The following is a 26,266-nucleotide window of genomic DNA, read 5'->3' as shown; positions in this document are numbered from 1 at the left end:
AGTCGCTCAATGTCGATGACGAGTCCCCACCTCCCACCCCCCGTACAGTGTCCTGGTTTTGACAATTGTGTCCTTTAATCCGACAGAAGTTGAACCGCATCAGTGCACAAGAGCTGTTTTTTTATTTCGCTTAGTTTATGCAAATTAGCCATGCAGTTTAAGTTTCATTTCTGTGACTTGCACAAAGCTGCATTAAACACCTTACAATGTCAAACGGGCTGATGTGGCTCTAGAGTCGTTACGGTTTACATCTCGTAAAGTTGAATTTATTTATGCAGATTAGTAATGCAGATAATAATAATAATGATGATCATTTTAATATAAAAACATTAATGATTAAATCGATAATCGATCGTTAATTCTCCTGACGATCGATTAAGAAAATTTAATCGAATGCCCATCCCTGGTGTAAACTGTCCAACTGGTTAAAATAGAAAGCCAAACCTGCGCGTTTGCTGTGCTGCTGTGTTACGCTTGGGGAGTTTAGTTTATTAGTTTATTTATCAAGGACAATGCACATAAAAACATCAAACTACACAAAGAAGTCATATGTTTGTGCAGGTTATAGCAAAATTGCTCACTTCCACCTTCAGTCCCTGGACAGGTTGATGTCACATGCCGATAAAATTAAATACAGTGGATATTGATGTCATCATTCATCCAGTCAATCAATAAGTAAAACTATAGTCCCATTCAGTGTCAGTCACCACATCCATACACTATTTACATATTTACATTGATTTAAAGATTTTGTTGTGTGTTTTTAAAGCTTTGAAAGGACTGGCCCCACAGTACGTCTCGGACCTCATCCAAATGTACACCCCTGCGCGCTCTGAGGTCCGAGGACCAGCTCCAGCTCTTGGTGCCTAAGACGAGACTTAAAACCAGGGGGGACGGGGCCTCCTTCTCTGTGGTCGGCCTTAAGCTCTGGAACACTCTGCCCCTCCACGCTCGAACAGCCCCCACAGTGGAAAGTTTTAAGTCTCATCTTAAGACCCACTTTTATTCTGTGGCTTTTAACACCGCGTGAGTTGTGTGCTCCTCTGTGTTTTTTTATTTATTTTTATTGGTTTTATTTATTTATTGCTATTCTATGGTTTTGCTCTTATTTGACTGGTTTTATTATTTTAAGACTAGCATGATTATTTTAGTAGTTTATTTTATCATTTTATTATTAGTGTTATTATTATGTATTTGTGCAGCACTTTGAAAATTGTTTGTGAAATGTGCTATAGAAATAAAGTGGATTGGATTACTGTTTATATTGCTGCATTAATACAGGGCAGATTCATGTGCACAAGTTTGTTTGGTTAAAGCTGTTGTTCGGTCAGGCGGTCAAACATTTCACAATTTGTACATGATATAACGTCATGTGGGGGGCTGTTTTAGAGTCCAATGGCTCTAAAGGAGAATGACGACCGACCAAAAGACGTTCTGCATCTTGGAACACTTCACTCTCTCCTGGCTGTGGACCTCGTGGCTCGGCAGGTCTTCTCTGAACTGAGCACGCAAACTTTCTCAATCGAGGAGCAGCTGAATTACGAATGATTTTAAAAAAGATTAAGAGTTGATTAAACTTTGTGAGCACGTTATCAAAATTTAACAAGTGGTGCAGGCGAGGCTTTTTATCATGGATTTTTAGCGCTCGTTTTTACAATGTTTCTATCGACTTTAGAGAGGTTTTACACGCCTGAGACAGACTTGTAATACAATATTGAATTAAAATATGTATATGAAGCCTCAGGTGTAACACTGGCTATGTTTGCATACCGAAATCTGATTAGAATCTGATTACTGGAGATTTGAAATGACTTAAAATGAAATATAAACTCCAAAAATGGGGCCGTTATCAGAAAGAAATGTGATGTTTTGGCTTTTTACAAGTAATTTAAATTATGTAATAACTTCAAAATGTGATATTAATCAGATTTTGAGCGTGTCTGATGCGAGTAATCTGATTTCTCTCGTTTGACAAGGAGAAATATGCAAACTAATGCGGCAAAAACAAAAAATGAAAGAGAAAATGTGAAAGATTGAAAGAGTTATTTTAAAATGCATTGTACTTTGTCTTCAAACACAACAGTTCATCTAAAAAATGTACTGGTGAACTGACACACGACTAGGAGTTTTTGACAATCAGATTTTTGTAAGATGAGAGAAAGAGAAGGGAGAAGATAGAGGAGAAAGAGAGGAGAAACGAGTGGGGGGAATACGGTAAGAATAGGAGAGGGAGGAGGTAGAGAGAAAGAGCAAGGGAGAGAAAAGGGAGAGACATAACAGAGAGAAAACGAAAGAGAGAGGAGAGAAGGATGAGAGAAAGAGTAAGGGAGAAGAGAGAGAAAAGAGTCAAGAGAAAATGAAGGGAGAGAATGATAAGAAAAAGAGTAACAGAGAAAAGAAAGACATAATAGACGAGAGAAAATGAAAGAGGAGAGAAAGGATGAGAGAAAGAGTAAGGGAGAAGGGAGAGAAAAGAGTCAAGCAAAAATGAAAGAGAGGAGAGAAGGATGAGAGAAAGAGTAAGGGAGAAGAGAGAGAAAAGAGTCAAGAGAAAATGAAAGAAGAGAATGATAAGAGAAAGAGTAACAGAGAAAAGAAAGACATAATAGACGAGAGAAAATGAAAGAGGAGAAAAGGATGAGAGAAAGAGTAAGGGAGAAGAGAGAAAAGAGTCAAGCGAAAATGAAAGAGGAAAGAAGGATGAGAGAGAGTAAGGGAGAAGAGAGAGAAAAGAGTCAAGAGAAATGAAAGAGGAGAGAAGGATGAGAGAAAGAGTAAGGGAGAAAAGAGAGAAAAGGAGAGACATAACAGATGAGAGAAAATGAAAGAGAAGAGAGAAGGATGAGAGAAAGAGTAATGGAGAAGAGAGAGAAAAGGTAGAGACATAACAGATGAGAGAGAATGAAAGAGAAGAGAGAAGGATGAGAGAAAGAGTAAGGGAGAAGAGAGAGAAAAGAGTCAAGAGAAAATGAAAGAGGAGAAAAGGATGAGAGAAAGAGTAAGGGAGAAGAGAGAGAAAAGAGTCAAGAGAAAATGAGAGGAGAGAAGGATGAGAGAAAGAGTAATGGAGAAGAAAGAAAAGGTAGAGACATAACAGATGAGAGAAAATGAAAGAGGAGAGAAGGATGAGAGAAAGAGTAAGGGAGAAGAGAGAGAAAAGAGTCAAGAAATGAAAGAAGAGAGAAGGATGAGAGAGAGTAAGGGAGAAAAGAAAGAAAAGGGAGAGACATAGTGTAATAGACGAGAGAAAATGAAAGAGGGGAGAAGGGTGAGAGAAAGTAATGGAGAAGAGAGAGAAAAGAGTCAAGAGAAAATGAAAGAGGAGGGAAGGCTGAGAGAAAAAAGAAAGAAAATGGGGGCAGGTAGAGGGAAAGAAAGGTTGAGGTGTAGAAGGGAGAGAGAGAAGGAAAGCAAGAGAAAAGCAACTTCCAAATCCAACAGTTAGTCTAAAAATGTATTGATTAACTGACACACGTCACTAGGTGTTTTTGACGAACACACACACACAAACAAAATCAGATCTAATTATTGGGTTATCTGATTACTCTACTTATCGGATTTTTACTCTTCCCTCGGACATCTCTGCCAGCCTGAGTCCACTGACCTTATTCGTCCACTTCAACGGAGAATTTGAGAAAAGTTTTGCCGCAAAAATATGAAATAAAGCAGACTGATTTGTGTAAAATGTTCACTTATTACGTACAACAACACGTCAACACTGCGCTGATTCTCTGGGGGCTTTAACGCTGTCTGTATAAATCGAATTTGCAGTTCAATGACGATGACAGTACCCACGGAAACTTCCAGAATAAGGTAAATAAGCGAACAGGTAGATTACAATTCATGTTTCTCATATCTATTTCACCATAATTTTCAGTAACCTTCAGAATAATAAACAGCCCACTAAGCACTGCAGGATAAAACATGGAAATACAAAGATTTTCAAAGGCTGTTTGAAATGTAATACAGGTGTTTGGCTTGTTTTGCAATTTGTGGTCCCCAAAGTGATTTTCACACCTCACAAATTTGATGTTATCACAATTTAGAACAACAAGAATCTTAATGTTCGTCTTAAGAGGTAACCAAAGCTGTCTCCTGGTGAGATTTCATAAGAGGGCTGCAACGATTAATCGAAAAATAACGTGAAAAGTTGATACTAAAATATTTGTAATTGTATTCTGATAATTGTATGTGTTACTGGACTATACACATGCCAAGTCAGTCAGCGTATTTCAGTCATTATTTACCATTATTTACATCAGTAACAGTATAAATCAGGCATGTCCAAACTATGGCCCGTGAGCCAAATGTGGCCCTCAGACAAATTTTTCTTGGCCCTCAGGCTTCCAGGTGAATTGGCCCAAATTATTAATTAATTAACTGTTAACTGAACTGTATAAACTCTAAAATACATGCCAAAAGATCTTTAAAAACATTTACAGCAACTTTATTTCAGGTTTTATTTCAACCTTCATTTATTAAAACATTTTTTTACTCAGTGTAAGCCTACTACAAGAGCCTAGCGTCACTACTACTACTACTACTTGTTTATCTGTGGGTTTTTTGCTGAGTCATGCTAATATGAATGAATATTTAAAAATACACCATTGGACAGCGAGTTGTGGGTGGATGTGACTGACATGTTAAAAAGTACACAAATAACATGAATACATCAGCGGGGTTTGTGTTTGTGTCTCAATGCTAACGCTAATGCTAATTTTGAGACATAATAAATATTAAAACACATAAACTGAATTCAACTACATTTAAAAACAATATAATAAACTTTTAATTAATTATACGAAGTAAAGACTAATAGGTTGTTTATTTTCTATATTATCATTTTAATAACAGTGACTGTTAGCTCTGACACACAGTGCGCTGTTGTGTTAGGGTGACCGGATTTTCAAGTCAAAAACTGGGACACCCCCGGTTTATGGTGGTTGGTAATAATAAAATTGTGAAATGAGTGTGTAATTAAGGAAAATTGTTATGCATTTGGCCCATTCATGACCAACATCTGAGTCAGTATAATCACATTTTCTTTGTGTTTTGGTCATTTTTAAGCAGATTTTCTGTATTTTACCTAAACAAATGTAAATATATGCTTTTCTTTACTGTTGACGGGGATCAGATTGGTGAAAAATAGGGACACATGGGGCATTTCTTGTATAAAACTGGGACAAATCAATGGGTTTGGATAACACTGCTGGGACAGGGGACATAGGACTCAAAACTGGGACTATTCCAGGTAAATGGGGACGTCTGCTCACTCTATATTGTGCACAGAGCCATATGTTATTCATCTGAGAAAATATTTGTCAACTGATAGGAATAATCTTCCCTTATCGATTCGCACATTAACTTCTGTCCCTACATTTAAAAATACTCTGGTTCAATATTTACATATCCCGTGTAATAGTTTTTGATCATTTTGTTGTATTTTGTGACGATATTTGAACACTGTCTTACTTTTTTGTTCAAATTTGATTTATTATGTGTCTAACAGTCAAGCGTGAGTGTATGTATGTGTGGTTGTGTTAATTTAACTTAATTTAAGATGTTTTGAGGTTTATTTAAATGTATGTAGCCTACTGTCTGCCTTACTGTATCTGTCTTTTGTTATTGTAACTATGAGGACGCCCTCAAAAACGAGATGGCAAGACCTCTCAAGGGGCTTATCCTCCAAACAAATAAATTCAAAATTCAAAATTAGTCTCCTGAAACTGAAACAATTAGTTGCAGCTCTAGTTCACACTTCAATGTGAGGAGAAGAGGGTGGGAGGGGCAGATGTGAGGGTGGGAGGGGCAGATGTGAGGGTGGGAGGGGCAGATGTGAGGGTGGGAGGGGCAGATGTGAGGGTGGGAGGGGCAGATGTGTGCAGCATAGAGCTGTTGTTGTTGCTGAGTTGTTTTCTAATTCATGTTTTAGCCTGTATTATCCTGCTTTTTGAAACTGCTTAGAAAATGTTTTCACCTACCCCCTTTCCCCGCCCCACTCACAATTCCCATGTAACAACTCTCCAAAATGGAAAATGTCAGAGGTCAGATCCCAGTTGAATTGAATGGTCACCTACATCTCAGTATGAGCCATCTATTTCAAACCGTTCCTTTGTTAGCAGTCTTCTCACAGACCACAGCTCACACTATTGACAGGAGCCGGTGCTGCTGCCATTAGACCAGAGTTAGTGGGAGCAGGCTCTTTTTGACGTTCAGGCCGAGAGGATGTGGCGTTTGGTCAATTTCCCGATGATTACAAGTGTTTGATAGTTGAGTCTCATTAGGAAATACACTCCAGTGATTCAATTATTGTTCATGGACTCTGAATGTTGTTTACAGAAGCAGAGCCAATGCCTTATTAGTCACTAAATAGGGCTGTACGTTGGATTTATTTAAACTAGCTCGTGTTTGCAAATAAACAATGCCACAGCAGCCATCAGCAGCCATAAGATTATAATGGAAATAGAGTGTGCACTCACCTGCGCGTTGTGCTTGTGTGAGTTTGGAGTAGACCAGGTCTGCAGACTCTATCAGGGTCCTGCTGGTCTGGATCATCTGCATACACACAAACAGCAGGAAGTGAATACAACACAGAACCCACACAGCACGGAGCCGAGGTGATTACATAAGAAATTTGGGACCGGAGACGGTGGAACTTGAGTCAGTTTAAAATGACAGAATGAAGCATGACAACAGCAGTGGGACAGCAGACATCTGTCCCATCCAGATGCACTCTCCTGTGCTCTGTTTTCAAAAACATTTCTACTAAAATGAAGCCAAACTACACAGTCTACACTACACACTAGTGTTGGTGTTTTAGTTCGTTTGAGTGCTCAACCACAGTGTGATTGGTGGACTGGGTCAGACCCATCTGTGGCTCACATCCACACGCAGCAGCATGAGCGATTCAAGATGGATTCTGGTGAGTTTCTGAACTCAGAAATAACACAATTCATTCTGCTGCACAAAACTGTAGTACTGTTAGTTGCATTTAAAACAGTTAAAATAGTAGACGTTGGCGGCACAGTGGCTGAGTGGCACTTTTGCCTCACAGAAATAAGGTTCCAAAGATAAGTTGCTGGGTACAGTTTTATTCAACTCCATACACCTTCACTAGAATCATTTAGATAATTTCAGCTAAAAGGAGTTGTTAACTTGAAAACTACCACTAATATCATAAGAAGGACAGAGCATTTTGAGCTTTGGAAACACAACTCCAGGTATGTTTTTGATTACCATATTTTTCAGACTATAAGGCACAATATCAATAATGTTGAATGTACATTCTCTCGTCTATTTTCATAAATAAGGCACATTAAGTGAAACAAATGGACGACACTTGAGACTGATCCGTTAGCCCAGACATTCACGATCCATTGGTAGATCGTAACGTAATTCACCCGGCGTTGCCTCCCTGTTTTGGTGAATGTGTATTATGAATGTGAATGTGGGAGGATAATTTTATTTTATTTTATTTTGGATTTTTATTTCCTACAAGGAGGATTCAAATATACACCGAGTGTACAATTATGTGTTTGATGCAGCTTTGTGCACATTTGTTTACGTTTTACAGAAACAAAATTTAAAACCACATGGCTAATTTGCATAAACTAAAAGCACTGAAAAAACAGCTCATTCCTTGTGCACTGATGCGGTCAGTTTATATCAAACTTACTCCATGGGGCTGCTGACTACGGTAGCAGTAATGCTCCGACAATCCATCAAGCGGTGCAGCTACATAGTTTACCAAAGCCGTACTAAAACATTTTGACAGATTTTTGAGCTCTGTGTACCACATAAAATCAGTTTGAGGTTAGTAAGCACAACCAGAATTAATACATAAGGCGCACTGTCGATTTTTGATATTTTAAGTGCACCTTATAGTCAGAATGTTACTTACCATATTTTTCAAACATGTTTTAAAACTCACTAAGACTCAATTTACCATAATATAGGACCTTTAAGTGCTTGTAATACTAGATCTGCAGTCTCCCTTCATCTCACATATTTCCATACGCCACATACAATCTAATCTAATCCTCTACTCATTAAGCCCTATGCACTGTAAATGTATTCAATTATTTTCTATGAGATCCCAATCAGAGATCTCACGACAGATGCGTTCCAATTAAAATGCACAGTCCATTCTTTTCTTCCTTACAGTGTAGAGATGGAGCTGTGTGAGAGTTGGAGGACAGGGTAGAAGAGCATCCGTTTGACCACTGCGTCCTTGAGAGGTACAAATAAACAGATAGTACAGATAGCAGCAAAGTCAACACAAAACTGCAAGCAATCATTTTGTACAAGGAGAGACAGAGGAGAGTGTATAGGCATATTTGAGAGGTCCTGCAATACACAAAATGGATTCTTTGAGCTTTAAGCCTTGTTAAAATGTTGTTACAGCGTCAAAACATGTCTGGAGTTGTTTTGTTTCATTCGCACATGTTTGAATAATTCTGCGTTATTAGTCTGTCTACATCTCCAAAAGATCAAAATGTTCTCTTCCACCTTGGGATGTTTTGTTATGAAATGGCAGTTTTGAAGTTAACAGCTCCTTTTACCTTTTGCTCAGTAGAGAGAGGCAATTTCAGGGCTGAATCATCCAAATGATTCTGGTGAAGGTGTATGGAGTTTAAGGACACAGTGGAGCACTTCTGGTCTTACTAAATGACATCACAGAGTGGAACAGAGCGTTTTCAGTTTGAGAGAAGAACTAAATATGCATGATTTGTGTGGTCAATATGTGTGAATGAAACAAAACAAAACTCCAGCTAAGCTTTTACTGAAGAAACATAACAGATCAGATAATAGTGCCCCATTCTTACAGTGAGTGGGTTTGCCTCTCCACAGATCTGACCTTTAACTCAGTGGAGATAGATAAGTTTAATGCCAGACCGTGGAACACTCCAGGCAAAGCTATAACATTATAACCTGATTCATCTGACCTCGCAGCATTAGGCGCAGTAGGCAGGTACTTTTTTTATTTAACCAATCACTGCTATTTGGTCATGATGTATGTAATGCGCCGCTAACGGGGCTAACTGGTATATTCAACTTTTCCTAAATCCCGTAGGAAGAAGGACAAGAACGTGAACCTTGATCAAATTCACCGAGCATTCTCTTTGTTCTGGCTTTAAATCCTCGATCTCGGGAATCGTTGCCAACACAGAATGTATGTCTTAATCTACATCCATCTCAACCACTTTGTTTACCGTTGTGCTGCACCATAAAAGAGACCCAGACAGTTCGCTTGAGTTTGACATCATGGCTTCACAACTCTTCTTCAGCTTCCGGGGTTCTTGAAAACCGTCTTGTGTTTTCTGATTCCTGACCTGGTCGCTGGAGAGAAATGAAATTGAGTGGAGGCACTAGGTGGTGCCAGCCAGGCTAATAACATTAAGCCAAAGATGTTCATTTTGTCTTCTTCTCTACGTCTTGTTTTTTTAAAGACAATAGAGTAAAGTGTATTTACCTTGTTGACATGTTTCGGCTGCTAACTGCAAGTCACAGCGTACAGGAAACCCACACACCAAGTAATCCGAACATCCCACTGCACAAACTTTGAGTAGTAAGGACACTATTCTAACGGGCCACACTCATCACAGACTACGCTGACAGGGAAGACGAGGAGACATATATCATACAACCACTCAAACAATGTCAGTATCCCAGCTGGGCCATAAACAAATGCAGACAACGAGTCATCAATAAAACCAACAAACCCTGGAAAAAAACACAACAAACCAATAGAAGGCAGTAAGAACACAGTCACACTACTGCACATTAGAGGAATAACTGAACCCATCCAGACAGCCACAGACACGGAAGTCAAACCATTCACAAAACTCCGCCAACAGCTAATACACCCCAAAGATAAAATCCCACAAGCACACAAATGTAACACCACATACGAAATCCAGTGCAAATCAGGCAATAAATCATACATAGGGGAAACGGGTGAAGGAACGCCAAAAGGAATGTGAAACGGAAACATCAGGAAGAATCACCAGAACACAAAAAGACAAAGCAGATGTAACGCAAATTGTTAGGACTAGGGGCAGACTACGACCACAAAAGCTGCATCAAAAGATTGGTTCTTTTAGGAGACTGAGGGTGAATGAAGAGACAGAAATGTAAAGTTTTGGGTGGAGTATATTGAAAATAGTTTTACAGAACACAACAACAACAAAATACAAAATAAAAACCAGTCCAGTTACTGCGCGTATTGGGTCTAGTCCATATAATCGGTATTTTAATCCAAGTTAATTTAAGTCCAAGTTCGGGGTAAGATCGCCATCAGTGTTTTTTTAGTTGAGTTGAGGATTGCAGTGAAAGTGGAGCTGAATCAGTCCATGGAGAAAAAAACCTGACTTTTAAATTACGGGCTCTAATCGTCTCTCCACGCACGGCCCGTTTACGTGAATGTGAATGGAGGCTCTAAGTATGGATGTTGTAGGATTGGTAGTTTGAAAGTTTAGTGGAATTGTTTGCCGACGCCCAGACCACGAAACAGCCACAGCGGAGCGGAGGAGGAGGAAGTGACACTTTGACCCCGCAATTTAAAGGAAGTGGGGGCGATCGGGGTAAAGTGGAATTGACCCGCAACAAGAAAAGTGACTCAGATGCGGGTTACACAGAGCAGGAAAACCTAAAACCTACCATATCTGAGCACCGTAAAAGAAATAACCACATGATGGAGCGGGACGGGGATCGGGTCATTGGATCGGAAAACAGCAAGTTCAAATGCTGGATCAGGGAGGTCAAAGAAATCAGGAAACGAGACACAGACAGCGTTAACCGTGATGACAGAGTGTTCCTCCTTTCACACACCTGGGACCAGTGTTGGGAAGGTGACTTTTAAAATGTATTCCCCTACAGATTACAGATTACACACACCAAAATGTAGTCTATAATGTAATCCATTAAATTATTTAAGGTGAGTAACATAATCTGAATACTTTGGATTACTTGATTTGCTGTAGAGAAGCAAAGACCAGGATATTGTAACATAAGATGTTTTGTTTGCTAAAAGAAAATGAAAAGTCCAGATTTTACTGAACCGTATTAAAAATATTATTGATAAAAGAGGAGGAGACACGTCCATGCAGCATGGTTTAGTCCTGTTTTAGTCCTTGTTTAGTCCTGTTTTTAGACCTGGTTTAGACCTGGTTTAGACCTAGTTTAGATCTAGTTTAGGCCTGGTTTTAGTCCTGGTTTAGATCTAGTTCAGACCTGGTTTAGACCTGGTTTTAGTCCTGGTTTAGTCCTGGTTTAGTCCTGGTTTTAGACCTGGTTTTAGACCTGGTTTAGATCTAGTTTAGACCTGGTTTAGTCCTGGTTTAGTCCTGGTTTTAGACCTGGTTTAAGTCCTGGTTCAGATCTAGTTTAGACCTGGTTTAGTCCTGGTTTTAGACCTGGTTTTAGACCTGGTTTTAGACCTGGTTTAAGTCCTGGTTCAGATCTAGTTTAGACCTGGTTTAAGTCCTGGTTCAGATCTAGTTTAGACCTGGTTTAGACCTGGTTTAGTCCTGGTTTAGTCCTGGTTTTAGACCTGGTTTTAGACCTGGTTTAAGTCCTGGTTCAGATCTAGTTTAGACCTGGTTTAGTCCTGGTTTAGTCCTGGTTTTAGACCTGGTTTAAGTCCTGGTTCAGATCTAGTTTAGACCTGGTTTAGTCCTGGTTTAGTCCTGGTTTAGTCCTGGTTTAGTCCTGGTTTTAGACCTGGTTTTAGTCCTGGTTTAGACCTGGTTTAGTTTCCAGCAATGAGTGGAATTACCGGAAAAAAAGAAGAAGTGAAAACAGGAAAATACTATTCAACTAAGTAACTGTAATCCAATTATCACTCACTGAAACAGTAACTGTAACTGAATACAGTTACTCATAATTTGTACTCTGATTACGTAACTCTGGTACATGTAATCTGTTACTCCCCAACACGAGGGAGGCGTGTTCAGACGGAGCGACCTGCCGGATCAATCAGACTGACCACGCCTACAGGAAGTAACAACAGCTGACACCAGGGACAGATCTGAAGGTGGCTTGATCTAGCAGCCGAAACATGTCAACAAAGTCTTCAAAAAAAGAACCCACGAAGTTAAAAAGCTATAACATCTCCATGGACACAATCGGTTGGCAAAACTTCACCAGAATAATATTGCAAAAGCAGGAGAAATCAGCTTTTGCAATATCATTTTACAATATTGCTGTAGAGCCAAGAATGACAGTACTACAGATTGAAACTTTAAATAACTGCTTTGAAATCTGGTTTGAATAAAACATTTTGAAACTTATAATACTCTGTGTCAATAAAAAATGTTAAAAGTTTTTGTTTCTCGCAAAAAGATCCAACTTTTACACAGGAAATATTACTCAAATAAGCATAAACCAGATCTACACATTTTGACAGTTACAAGACCAATTCTGCCATAAAGTTCCTCATCGTCTCAAGTTTAAACTCCACACTCTTTATTACTGCACCAGAGCCTTGCCCGAGTGCAGGTCCGTATTAGCAGACATCAGCCTTGTACATTTCACGTGTGCTTTGGTGAATGGTGCTTTTCCACTGGACCCCGCTCTCCTCCCACGATGCAAAGGGATAATTGAGTTTGCAGTACTGTTAGCATAGAACAGGAAACAGAACAGAACAGTGAGTACATGGCAAAGCGTCACAAGCCAGGCTCAAACACTCGGGTGACAAACACTCTGGAACAAACTGCTCCCCGATATGCGCACCATCACAGACTGAGGCCTTTTTAAGTCCAGGCTCAAAACTCATCTATTCAGACTGGCCTTTAACGCCTTTGATTTTAATGTGAATGTTTTTATATTGTGTTGATTTAAATGTGAACCTCGAGTGTTGTAAAGGGCTCTACAAATAAAGTTTGATTGAAGCCATTTCTTACTGCTTCTTCTATGTGACCAGTTACGACCTGCTGTTTATGTAACATTTAAAGGCAGAATTATAGCTCAGCGTCGACTCAACACACACTGTCGCTATCGTCTTTCCGCCGTTGTTTTTTTTTTATTTTTATGGATCTGCATCGAGGTCTGTGTGCCGTGAAGTATTTCACCACCATAACGCCAGGAAGCTAGGATTTAAAACTAACATTCGTGTTTACAAAATTAAGCGGGAAAGCAGAGTACCAGAAATGTGCGTAGAGCGGCTTTAGAGAGGACCCTTATTGTTGATGTTGCTTTCCCTTGCTGTCTGCATCGTTTCAAAGGGGAGTTAGAACATTTCGAAGGTGCATGTCAGTCGACACAGACACTCTGCATCGTGACACAGAGTGGGATTAAGGGAGGGATACGTTTTCAAAGTTTTGTAGATTGTGGATTAGAAATGTAGCCAGACAGGCGCCTCCGCTAAATTTCATTTCTCTCCAGCGACTAGGTCAGGAATCGGAATACACCAGACAATTTGCAAAAACCCTGAAGTTGTAAACAGCACACAGAGTTGCGATAGCAGACTGCATATCTCCTATCCTCCTTTGGACTTCCTTTGTCAAATACAAACTGTGCATTTTTAATTGCACCTTTAATTTGCAAGTTCATCTCGCAGAAATGACAATGATCGTTGACAGACATGTTCACTCTCTGTTTTGTTTGCTGTTGTGGCAGCAATTACTTGGACACCACTGAGCGTTCTGGCGCATTACATATATCATGGTCAAATAGCAGAGATTGGTTAAATAAAAAAAGTACCTGCCTACCGTCGAGCAAACGAAATCCTACTGCTGCGAGGTCAGACGCGGATAGAAGCGTGCTAGATTGACCAAAATTAAAGGTTTGATATTATGCTAAATTGACTCTTTAAGCCATGTTATAATGCTGTTAACTCCTCAAAAACATACCTGCAGTACATACATGTTTGAGAAATCCTTTATTATTAGTTTGTCTACATCTCCAAAGCTCAAAATGTTATAATCACGGTGATGTCATGCATTGGTAGTTTTCAAGTGAACAGCTCCTTTCACTAGTTCATTTTCTACGAGACTGTAAATTCCAGGGCTGAAAAATCACTCTAGCAAAGGTGGAGCACTTCCTGTATTACTACATGGTATAGTGTTTTCTGTTTGAGAGAAGAATTCATCCTATATACGCAGGGTTTGTGTGTTAAACAAGTGTGAATGAAACAAAACACAACTCCAGGTATGTTTCTGATGAGATAAATTATATCATAGATCAGAAAAAAGTGTAATATGGGACCTTTAACAGTGCACTGGAGATGGATTCCTGCCCCAATGACATTTATTTAATTACAGTTTGGGTCAAACGCAGAGAAGTAACTGCACTATGGGGACAATAAAGTGGATCTTAATAACCTAAGCCTGTCACGACTATATAGAGACTCATCGCTCAGTATATGAAAGATGGAACGATACATTTTGGAGCTCAAAATCTGTACATTTTCTCAGTCTTTTATGTTGATTTTTCTCCTTTTTTTGTGTAAGCAGCCATGGAAGGAGCATACTCCTCTCTGACAGGTTAATCCACCTGTCAATCACGACCTCTGAAATCAGGGAGACAGGATACGACTCCAGATCCACTCGTCTTGGTAAAATTTTTTCAAAGCGTGTGCTCGTGGCAGGTCAGGTAATAAAAGCATGCAATGAAGGGGGGATTTGGGGTATTTTATTTGTAAGACGATAAGATTTGAGCTGTGGAGGGGGAAGTCACTTCTACTTCTATCTATTGGTTCATTCTGCTGTGTGTTTGTTGCAGTTCAGGTATTTTAATAAAACTGTTTAAAACTGGTTTACTGGGATCATCTCGTTATTATTGTGTCAGTGTCAGGAAGTAGTTTCAATACTTCCACTGCTACTGCTGCTGCTACTACTACTAGTACTGCTGTTACTACTACACTAGTACTGCTGTACTACTACTACCACTAGTACTGCTGTTACTACTACACTAGTACTGCTGTTACTACTACTACTACTGCTGTTACTACTACTAGTACTGCTGTTACTACTACTACTACTACTGCTGTTACTACTACTGCTGCTGCTGCTGCTGCTGCTGCTACTACTACTACTACTGCTGTTACTACTACTGCTGCTGCTGCTACTACTACTACTGCTGCTACTACTACCACTAGTACTACTACTTACTACTACTACTACTACTGCTGTTACTACTACTAGTACTGCTGTTACTACTACTAGTACTGCTGTTACTTACTACTAGTACTGCTGTACTACTACTACTAGTACTGCTGCTACTACTACTACTACTACTACTACTACTACTACTACTACTACTACTGCTGCTACTACTGCTACTACTACTACTACTACTACTGACTACTACTGCTACTACTACTACTACTGCTGCTACTACTACTACTACTGCTACTACTACTACACTACTGCTACTACTACTACTACTGCTACTACTACTACTACTACTGCTGCTACTTACTACTACTACTGCTGCTACTGCTACTACTACTGCTACTGCTGCTACTACTACTACTGCTGTTACTACTACTACTGCTGCTGCTGCTACTACTACCACTACTACTACTGCTGCTACTGCTACTACTGCTGCTGCTGCTACTACTACTACTACTACTGCTACTACTACTACTGCTGTTACTACTACTACTACTGCTGCTGCTGCTGCTGCTGCTGCTGCTGCTGCTGCTGCTGCTGCTACTGCTGCTGCTGCTGCTGCTGCTGCTGCTGCTGCTACTACTACTACTACTACTACTACTACTACATATATCTCTGTAGCAGTATATCATGCTTCAAAATTTGTTATCATGACAGGCCTATCTTAAAGATGCACTCTGTAACTTTTTGTTTGGGGGTCTGTCACGTGCTTGTTTCTATGGAGATGTCATCGCTCGGCCTGGAATGTTCCACAGTATGACATTAAACAGCTCCATCTTATGTGTACTAAATTACAGATGGGTTTAGAGCTAAATACTTAGAAAAACACAGAGAGAGGGGTGACAAGTCAACTGGAGCCAGAGTCAGTGGAGCTGGAAACGCCCCCACGCTCACTTCCTGTTTGGACCTCAGCGGCTGGCAGCTCCGTTGATATAAACAGTCTATGCTTCTACCACCACCTAATCATAAAACTGGACCATAAAAAAGTTGTGCATGGCGTGGTATTTCCTCGTCTGTGTTTACCCCGGTGATTGAGTGCAAAAACTGGAACAAAATTGTGGTGAGTTTCTGAAAAGTTGAATTTCTGTGATTCATTGACAGCAATATAAGTTTGAGGAACTTCTGGAGATGCAATTTATAGAAGATTCCCCTCGGTCCAGCGCCCACTCTCTCTCTAAACACAAAGCAAAACGCACACCAAACTTTTCACAGAGCAGAGAATCCATCTTCCATCCAGGGAGAATGGGCTGTATTGTAGCCTGTGTAAAAGCAGAGCGGAGCCTGTTTGAAAAGCTCTACAAAGTCAACATTTATCCTCTCTCCTTTTTAACGCCCTCTCTTCACTCGCTCTCTCCCTCTTTTCCGGTCGCCCCTCTCTTTTTTTTTACACTCTCCCCTTTCTCTTTCTCTCTCTCTCTCTCACCTCCCCCTCTGTCTTCCTTTTTTACCCCCCCCCCTTTTCACTCTTTCTCCTATCTCTCTTTTTTCACTCCCTCCCTCTCTCTTTTTTCACTCCCCCTTTTTCTCTTTTTACTCCCCCCTTTCTCTTTGTTCAATTCCTCTCTTTCTCTTTTTCACTCCCCTTTCTCTCTTTGTTCACTTCCTGTCTTTCTTCCTTTTTCACTCCCCCTTTATCTTTTTTCACTCCCTCTCTTTTTCACCCCCTCTCTTTTTTCACTCCCCCCTTTCTCCTTCTCTCTCTTTCTCCCTCTCTCACCTCCCCCTGTCTTCCTTTTTCACTGCCTCTCTTCCTTTTTCACCCTCTTTCTCATATCTCTCTTTTTTGACTCTCTCCCTCTCTCTTCACTCCCTCTCTCTTTTTCAGTCCCCCTCTCTTTCACTCTCCCTCTTTCTCTTTTTCAGTCTCTTTCTCCCCTCTTTTTCACCTCTCTTTTCACTCTCCCTCTTTCTCTTTTTCAGTCCCTCTCTCTTTCACTCGCCCCCTTTCTCTTTTTCAGTCCCCCTCTCTTTCACTCTCCCTCTTTCTCTTTTTCAGTCCCCCTCTCTTTCACTCTCCCTCTTTCTCTTTTTCAGTCCCCCTCTCTTTCACTCTCCTCTTTCTCTTTTTCAGTCCCCCTCTCTTTCACTCTCCCTCTTTCTCTTTTTCATTCCCTCTCTTTCACTCTCCCTCTTTCTCTTTTCAGTCCCTCTCTTTCTCTTTCTCTTTTTCATTCCCTCTCTTTCACTCCCTTTCTCTTTTTTTCAGTCTCTCTCTTTCACTCTCCCTTTTTCTTTTTCAGTCCCTCTCTCTTTCACTCTCTTCTCTTTTTTCAGTCCCCCTCTCTTTCACTCTCCCTCTTTCTCTTTTTCAGTCCCTCTCTCTTTCACTCTCCCTTTCTCTTTTTCATTCCCCCTCTTTCTCTTTTTGAGTCCCTCTCTCTTTTTTACTCCCTCTTTCTCCTTTTTCTCCTCCTCTCTCTTCTTCTACACTATCTCTCTCTCTCCTGCTCTCTTTTCACTCCTCCCCCCCACTCCTCTTTCACCCACCATTCCATCTCTCGCTCTCCTCTTTTTTTTTCACTCTCTCTCCCCCTTTATTTACTCTCTCTCCCTCTTTTTCACTCCATCTCCCCGCTCTCTTTTCACTCCCTCTTATTCACCACCCCTATTCTATCTGTCTCTCTCTCCTCTCTTTTGCGCTCTCTTTCTCTATATTCCTGGCCTGTCTTCCACACACTCTCTCCCTCCATCCCTCTTTCCTCCCTCCGTCTCTCGTCTCGTCCTCTGTTAGTTTGCACATTAGTGTTTAAAGAGCACATGCATTAGTCCAGTCTGTCCTCGTCACTGTCACTTCACTGAAACCTGAACAAGAACAGCAGGGACATTAAAACAGCAATAACTCAAAACCTATGGAAAAATCATCTTTAAAAAACATTTTAAAATAATTATTGCTCTAATAATAATCCATTTTAAATATTGGGACGCTGTGACAAAGTTGCAGCTCTCTTTACATCATGTTTTTTCCCAGCTTGATAAGGGAACAACATTTTAACATGGTGTCTGTTTTTACTTTTTTTTTTTTTTTGTTATATAAAATTGTAGTGCTTTATACTTTCTAATAAGGCTGTGCAATTAAATTAATTTTGACTGTGATTTCGATTCGTGTATCAAACGATCTCCAAACTCAGTCAATCGAGCTGAAACAATTTAAAGGGACCATCTCATGCAAAATCAACTTTTCTACCATCTAAGAGTGATGTGTGGGCCTTGTATATGTAGCCAAAGTGTTTTTTAGATTGATTCGGCATTTTTTTTTAAAATAAATTGCAACGTATTTCTGCCACCCTCCCATGTGACAACTAAAGCTGCTACAACGATGACGCAGCAGCTACACCTATGATGCGTTTGATGTAGCAGAAGACGCTTCGCACCCGTCCTCCACCCCGTCTCCACCCCCCGCATCAGCTGACAATTCCCACATGAACACCTAAACAAAAGCGACAGCATAAGCTCATTCTACTCTGCAGTGAACGCGATATAATAAGTTTATCTACTACATTTATTAATACTTTACCAATCAGTAATGTTCAGCTGATGCCGACGTGGTGCTTGCGTTTCGTGCACCTCCAAGTCCTCGTCTGATTCCAGGTCCAAAACATGTGGCTGAACGCGCTGTATCACCATGATGAATAAAAGTTTGATTCCTACCACTATCAGACCGCTAAACGCCTGTCTCCCCCTCCCTCCCTGAGATGGCGGAGGAAGGGACGGCTCACTCAGAGCCTACGTCCCTTTTGGAGGGCGGAGCCTGTGCTTTCTCAGGACGGCCGGGGGGAGGAGCAATAGTCGGCCTTTCATAGTTCCTGGTCTGTAACTGCCTCCAAGAAATCAGTAAGATTTTATAACTATTGTGTAATGGATGTTCCAAAACCCAAATTGTGCTTGTTTATGTGCAGAAGATTCAATGTGAAAAGAGTTATTTTGCATGAGATGGGCCCTTTAAATAAGTTTATTTTAGGATTTCTTTTATATGAATAATATATATATATATATATATATATATATTTATATATATATATATATATATATATATATATATATATATATATATATATATATATATATATTATATTTTAAATATAGAGATTATAGAACAGCTGGATATATAGTTTATTTATTTATGTTTTTCAATGGCTTATTTCATGTTCAAAGTATATTTCATTCATTTTATGTTTTATACATCACAAAACTGCTCTAAGGTACATATTTGTAGCTTATATTTATTTTCAATTTGAAAGTTTTGTGTAAATTATCAATAACAAAGTGTTTTTGGAGAGACAGAAATACTGAATAAATGCATCATGTAACTAAAAAATAATCGAGCAGCCTTAAGTTCTAATCTTTGCTTTAGATTCTGACCTCCACTTTTCTGGTGGAGGATCCGTCACCCACTTGTCTCCATGGAGATGTCATTACTTAGCCTGGAAAATTCCACAGTGTGACATTAAACATATCCAACTAACATTTCTTTGTTTTTATTGCTCAAAAAAACGATAACACCTTCTGTGAATAGGGGTGACTCTCCACAGATCTGAACTGTAATGTAGCGCAGTCCTATATGATGGATAGATAGATTAAACCTACACTGTGGAACATTCTAGACAAAGCAATCGGGTTTCCATGGAGACAAGCACGTGGCGGCTTTGTTTTTAGGGTGAAATATGTAACTTTTCTGGTAGTTTCTAGCACTTGCTTGTCTCCATGACGATGTTATTGCTTTACCTTTAATGCTCCATGGAACGGCATTAAACTTATTTGCATTTATTCAATTTCAAGCGTTTCCATTGCTCGACTTATAACTTGGCACGGCGGACAGATAGATGGATAGATAAATTTAATGGCAAATTTTCGAAGATTCAGCAGAGACAAGCAGAAAAGTTACATAATGAAGATTTATGATTTAAATGTTTTGCTTTTGATTACGTAGAGTTACTCAAACTTGCATTTTATCTCTGTTCAATCTGCCCAGTCTGCAGTTTCACGGCCGAGGTGAATGAACTCATAGATCGGGGGTGAGTGAGGACAGGCTGCTCCTACGGTGGCCTGGTCGGGTCAGACTGTTCTACACAAATACACAGCTCTGTCACAGACGAGCAACACTGGGACGCCTGTTTTCTGATGGGCGCACAGCCAAGAGGGTGAAGAGTGGGAGGAAACCAAAACAGTCAGCTGACAGTGGGCCCACACCACAACACAAAGATCAACCAGAAACGCTTTATTCAGAATGAGTCTTATTATCGGATGTTTCAGGGCATTTTGGGAGATTTCAATGGTGTGATGTAACTTTTTTTTCCTCTTTTTTCTTGTACAAATGTAGGACAACAGGGCACTTTGTCAAATCAGACAAAAGTGTAAAGTGGGTGTGCATTTTTCTCTCACAGTGAAGCAACAATATATTTAATTAATGAAAAGGGGCCTATATTATATCATTTTCTGTTATAATGTTGTCATCAAAATCTGACCTGCAGTTGAGTTTTGTTTCATTCACAATCGTATGTTTGTATGTGGTAATACAATTAACAGAGGTGGGACCAAGTCGTCGTTTTGCAAGTCTCAAGTAAGTCTCAAGTCTTTGACCTCAAGTCCGAGTCAAATACACACAAGTCCAAGTCGAGTCTTGATTCACTGGACCATAAGTCCAAGTAGAGGCCAAGTCGTTTGCTTTGAGCTTCAAATCAGTTCAAGTCTTTAAACCAAAATACCAAATATAGCTTTGGTTTTTGCAATTTCTATGAATTTTAAACTAAATTGTACTTAAAATAGTCATGGCATATTTTTACATGAGTATTTATGTAAGAATTGTAGAAATGCTAATATTTCCTTTTTAAATGTCTTGACCAGATCTTAGTGTGAATTATTACAGTTAGAATAAAAAGAATTCAGATTTAAAAGTGCTAAATAACAGTTAATTTGTCATGTCGTCTGCACTGAAATGGACGGTTCATGTTTCATATAGTTCCCTCTGTTTTACTGTATTGTACTGCATATTACTGTAGTACAGGCATGTCCAAACTACGGCCCGTGGGCCAAATGTTGCCCTCGGACAAATTTTTCTTGGCCCTCAGGCTTCCAGGTGACTTGGCCCAAATTACCTTGCATCAATTAAAAAATTTACTTTTTGATGCAAGTTTTTTTTAAAATCTACCTTGATAAAGCTCATATTGAATATTTAGTCTGTGGTTTTGAGGATCTTAGCATGAATACAGATTGACGGCTCATTCTAATGTGTTAAACATGCACATATTTCAATTATTCACTGTACTGAGCACCAGTCCGCGGCTCTTGATCAGCCCTCTGCTTCGTCTGTGTTTAGATACGTGGCCCTTGATGAAAAAAGTTTGGACACCCCTGCTGTAGTACATTTGAGTATCACAGTATTTCAGCTACACCCAAAGTACCAAACAGAAGTGGGAGCGACATGTTTCAGTTTGTTAAAGTAAAATTCAGCTCCACATTTATCAACTGTAAAGAGAAAAGTATTTTCTAAAAACTTTTTTTTTTTTTGCAGAAGCATAAAGTCTTCTCAAGTCACAGGCCTCAAGTCCAATGCAAGTCCCAATTCTTGGAACTAAAATAGTCCTAAAAATAGTGACTCAAGTCTGACTCGAGTCCAAGTCAAGACTTACAAATCCACACCTCTGACAATAAGTGCTCCGCTGTGTTTTTAAACTCCATACACCTTCACTAGAATCATTTGGATGATTTTGGCCATGGAATTGCCAGTCTCTACTGAACTAAAGGTAAAAGGAGCTGTTAACTTGAAAACTACCGCTTCATGACATCGCACGATGTAGCAGAGCATTTTGAGTTTTGGAGATGCAGACAGACTAATAATAAAGAGTTACTCAAACATGTGGGAATGAAACAAAACACAACTCCAGGTCTGTTTTTGATGAGGTAATAACATTCTAACATGACTTAAAGTTCACAAGAGGCAATTTCAAAATAATATAGAAAGTTTAAAGAAGACATATTGTGCTTTTTTTTGGAGAGATCGCCAACTATAACATTTTGCTCCTTGTAAGCTGCAATCTTGATCTAAAATAACAGAAACAGGTCCCTCGAGTCCTTGTTAAAACAATCTAAACTAAACCAATGACGTTCTTATAACATGGTTAAAAGCTCATAAAAGTCCACTGTAGACAATATGTCCCATTTAAATGGCAAATAAATGTAAAATGTAAAAACTTTCAGCTACTTTTAGACATTTTCTCATACAAATGTTGGGCCTATAATCATAATATCGCAGTCCCAGTTATTCCCCTAGTAGTGGCTCAGTGTTTAAAGGAATCGCCCACTAAGTCCATTTAATCACAGAGACGTTAAGACGAGTGCTTGCTGCCATTGTGTCCCAGGGCAAGACACTTCACCCTCCTTGCCTGTGTAAATGTCGTATGTGATTTTGGTGTTGAGGGAACATAAACATAGATTGGCAGTCACGCTTTTGTCATTCTTCCTCAGGGCAGCTGTGGCTACAGAAGTATCCTAATATGGGGAGTGATTGAATAAAGGCCTCCTTTATTACTTTGAAATACTTGTCAAGCTTCAGCAGTAGTAGTAGATTCAGCTCCAGGAATACTAGTGGTGTTAGTATTCTGAGTACTGGCAGTAACAGTTACAGTACTTACAGTAATAAGAGTTTAACTTACCATGCCTTACATAATAAGGACAGAACAGTAGTCACAGTAGGTATAGTAGTGTATACTTTATCTGATTTACCATGTTGTAGGTATGAGTACAATACAGTAGTAGTAATAGTAGTAGTTATCAACAGTTACAGTACTTTATAATGTTGTAGGCATTGAGGACAATAGTAGCAGACGTAGTGGTAGTGGCAGTAGTAAGAGTATCAGTATCAGTAGTAGTAAATAGTAGTATACAGTATTATTGACTTGGCATTGAGGACCATAGTGGTATAAGTAGTAGTAGTAGTAGTAGTAGTAGTAGTAGTAGTAGTAGTAGTATCAGTAGTAGTAGTAGTAGTAGTAGTAGTAGTATCAGTAGTAGTAGTAGTAGTAGTAGTAGTAGTAGTAGTAGTAGTAGTAGTAGTAGTAGTAGTAGTAGTAGTCAAGTAGTAGTAGTAGTAGTAGTAGTAGTAGTAGTAGTAGTAGTAGTAGTAGTAGTAGTAGTAGTAGTCAGTAGTAGTAGTAGTAGTAGTAGTAGTAGTAGTAGTAGTAGTAGTAGTAGTAGTAGTAGTAGTAGTAGTAGTAGTAGTAGTAGTAGTAGTAGTAGTAGTAGTAGTAGTAGTGGTAGTAGTAGTAGTAGTAGTAGTAGTAGTAGTAGTAGTAGTAGTAGTAGTAGTAGTAGTAGTAGTAGTAGTAGTAGTAGTAGTAGTAGTAGTAGTAGTAGTAGTAGTAGTAGTAGTAGTAGTATGTGACTCACCATGTCATATGCATTGAGGACCTTGCGCAGCAGCTCTGGCACTGGCCCCTGGGCCTGCATTGCGGGATAGGGCGCGCTCAGGTCCACAGTGACCCGCAGAGAGCGCTCACTGTTCATGAGCCACGTGGACACGGTCAGGATGCACTGCTTCATGTTGGCAGCAGGGGTCAGGCCACACAGCTCTTTGAACGACACCATGGCATTCTGGGAAATAAAGAGAAATACACACATGATCATCAGAAACCGCATGTTTGCTTTGGTGTAAGTTTGGCTGCTTGGCTTGTCTGGATACAGTTAGGATTATATGCAATAACATTATTTAGATCAGGGGCCCCCAGCCACCAGGTCTGGAGCCCAAAACTGACTGCCACCTAGTACTGAGCCCCAGAGAAAAATAGTATATATGTATTTATACAGTACAACTTCTTTTAGTCTACTACCTTTTAACTCTGAAAATACAGAGCAAATTAACCTCAGCAGTAAACATGATTATAAAGCCTTTTTTTTTCAAACTATGGCTAAGAGTGATGAGCATTTTGTGCTGTTATTATTGTCCCTGCCCTCCTCCATCGGCCCCTGAAAAATGTGATACTTTCACTTGAGTATTTTTTGCTTCAGTATGTGAACTTTTACTTAACAAAATGGAGTATTTCTTCCACCATTATTTGTTGGACTGTAACTTTTTCTGTAATGAATTAGAACATTCAATAGCCACTTGGTAATTTAATTCTCCATACAAGTCTGTGCATTTCGACAATTCAATGAAAAACAATTTCATAGCTATTCATAGAAAATCATTATCTGCAGCTGGAGTGGTGTGTAACATGTGATAGGAACCAACACAAGCATCAAACTGAGCTCAAGGACTTCCTCATTAAGATGCACACAACAGATAGAAAAGAGAATTGGACAAATGCGTCACTGCTGCTGTCACTCAGTAAAATGAAATGTAACTGATTAAACATGTCCGAATACCAGTGTCTCCAGCTGATTACGATCTGTCTGTGTGCTTATAGGATACTTAAAGGGCCTCTGTCAGACTTTTTCAATAAGCAGCACTTGAGGTCACAGAAAGTCCATACACCGCTGTCTGCATCTAATTCTAAGCGTTTTAATGTCCAAGCATTAGGAAGTGTGCATTTAGCATGCTAGTTTTTGTGAAAGTTATGTTTCCTGTTTGAGAGAAGAACTCAGCCTGAATATGCAGCGTGTGTTAAACATGTGTGAATGAACCGAACACAACTCCAGGTCTGATTGTGATGAGGAAACTACATTATAACATAGGTCATAATAAAGACCCAACAAGAACTTCCTCTCCTCCTCTTCACCACCACCAGTGTCGAATCAAATCTGGTGAATATGGTCAGAAATGTTTTAGGTACCATCCTGTATTTTACATTTGTTAAATTGTCTGCATGTCTCACTTTGAATAAACTAACAGTTAAACATGGAAATGTACAGGGTAAATTCCAACACTTTTTTTTTTCTACAGTGGATGACATTTGAGAGAAACCTAGGCACATGCACGACTAAACCTAAACAAGAATTCCATGCATTTCAGAACATGTTTGCAGAGGTTGAAACTCCAGGCTTAGAACAGAGTGTGAAGGTGAAGAAGACATGGTCACTCCATGTTGTTTGCAGAGACCATTGTATAAACTAGACAGCCTTGGCAATTTGCTAAATGTGACCATTCCATTATCCATGACGTAGATAACCCTTAGAGATAGGATGAAGAGCTCAGTCACATGGGAGGAGACCTTGGGGAAGACCCCAGGACATGCTGGAGGGACTATGTCTCTCGGGTGGCCTGGGAACGCCTTGGGGTCCCCCCGGAGGAGCTGGAGGACGTGTGCGTGCAAAGGGAAGTTTGGGAGTCCCTGCTTAGACTGCTGCCTCCACGACCCGGCCCCGGATAAAACGGAAGAAAATGAATGGATGGATGGACTTGTGTAACTTGGTCCTATTATTATATATTCCCTCATCAAAAACAGACCTGGAGTTGGGTTTTGTTTCATTCACACATATTTGAGCAATCCTGCATTATTAGTCTGTCTACATCTCTGAAGCTCAGGATGTTCTGTTCCACCTTGTGCAGACATAAAGTGGTAGTTTTCAAGTTAACAGCTGTATTTTACCTTTAGTTCAGAAAAGATTGGCAATTCCAGGGCTGAAATTGTACAAATGACTTTAGTGAAGGTGTATGGCGTTTAAAATGCATTGGAGCACTTCCTGTATTACCCATGACATCACAAGGTGGAACAGAGCATATTCTGTGTGAGAGAAGAACTCAGCCTAAATATACAGCATCTGTGTGTTAAACATGTGTGAATGAATCAAAACACAACTCCAGGTCTGTTTGTGATGAAACAATCTATCATACAGTATGTCACTGCTCTGCCTGGAATGTTCCACTGTATGACATTTTTAAATTACAGGTGGTTTTATAGCTCAAAAATGCCTAGAAAATCAGGCATTCTGACTGTGTGGAGTCGCCTCTCCACAGATCTGACCTGTAACTTGGTCTGGTTTCAATCCAATCCAGTTTATTTATATAGCACATTTTATAAACATGACAGTTTCTAAAGTGCTGCACAGACAAATTAATACAATAAAAGACAGTAAATTCTAATAAAAATAATAAAAAAAAGTGATAAATGCATAAAGCTAAAAAATATAAAACAATGAATAAAATAAAATAAATAATAAAAGACACAGACGACCACACAACTCACGTGGTGTTAAAAGAAATTCAAAATAGAAAGTTTTAA

General features: G+C 39.6%; 1 protein-coding gene across 2 annotated transcripts in view; it reads right to left on the bottom strand.

The window, feature by feature from the left end:
• The window catches only part of plcl5 (phospholipase C like 5), a 273,874-nt gene that overhangs the window by 59,412 nt on the left and 188,196 nt on the right, over positions 1–26,266 (bottom strand). Inside the window, exons 3-5 of one of the 2 annotated variants that reach the window (XR_008632080.1) lie at positions 23,496–23,699; positions 8,162–8,229; positions 6,480–6,555 (exon numbers count right to left, since the gene is read on the bottom strand). Coding sequence is in view for 1 of the 2 variants with exons in the window: in XM_055152945.1 (XP_055008920.1) it covers positions 6,480–6,555; positions 23,496–23,699 (280 nt within the window). In the remaining variant the exon portion in view is untranslated. The remainder of the gene's footprint in view (positions 1–6,479; positions 6,556–8,161; positions 8,230–23,495; positions 23,700–26,266) is intronic. The other variant, XM_055152945.1, reaches the window with a different exon arrangement.

This window comes from Boleophthalmus pectinirostris, unplaced genomic scaffold, assembly GCF_026225935.1.
Source record: "Boleophthalmus pectinirostris isolate CB_2022bp ecotype Guang Dong unplaced genomic scaffold, ASM2622593v1 HiC_scaffold_17, whole genome shotgun sequence".
Classification (NCBI taxonomy): Eukaryota; Metazoa; Chordata; class Actinopteri; order Gobiiformes; family Gobiidae; genus Boleophthalmus; species Boleophthalmus pectinirostris.
This window is presented reverse-complemented; position numbering and strand designations above follow the sequence as displayed.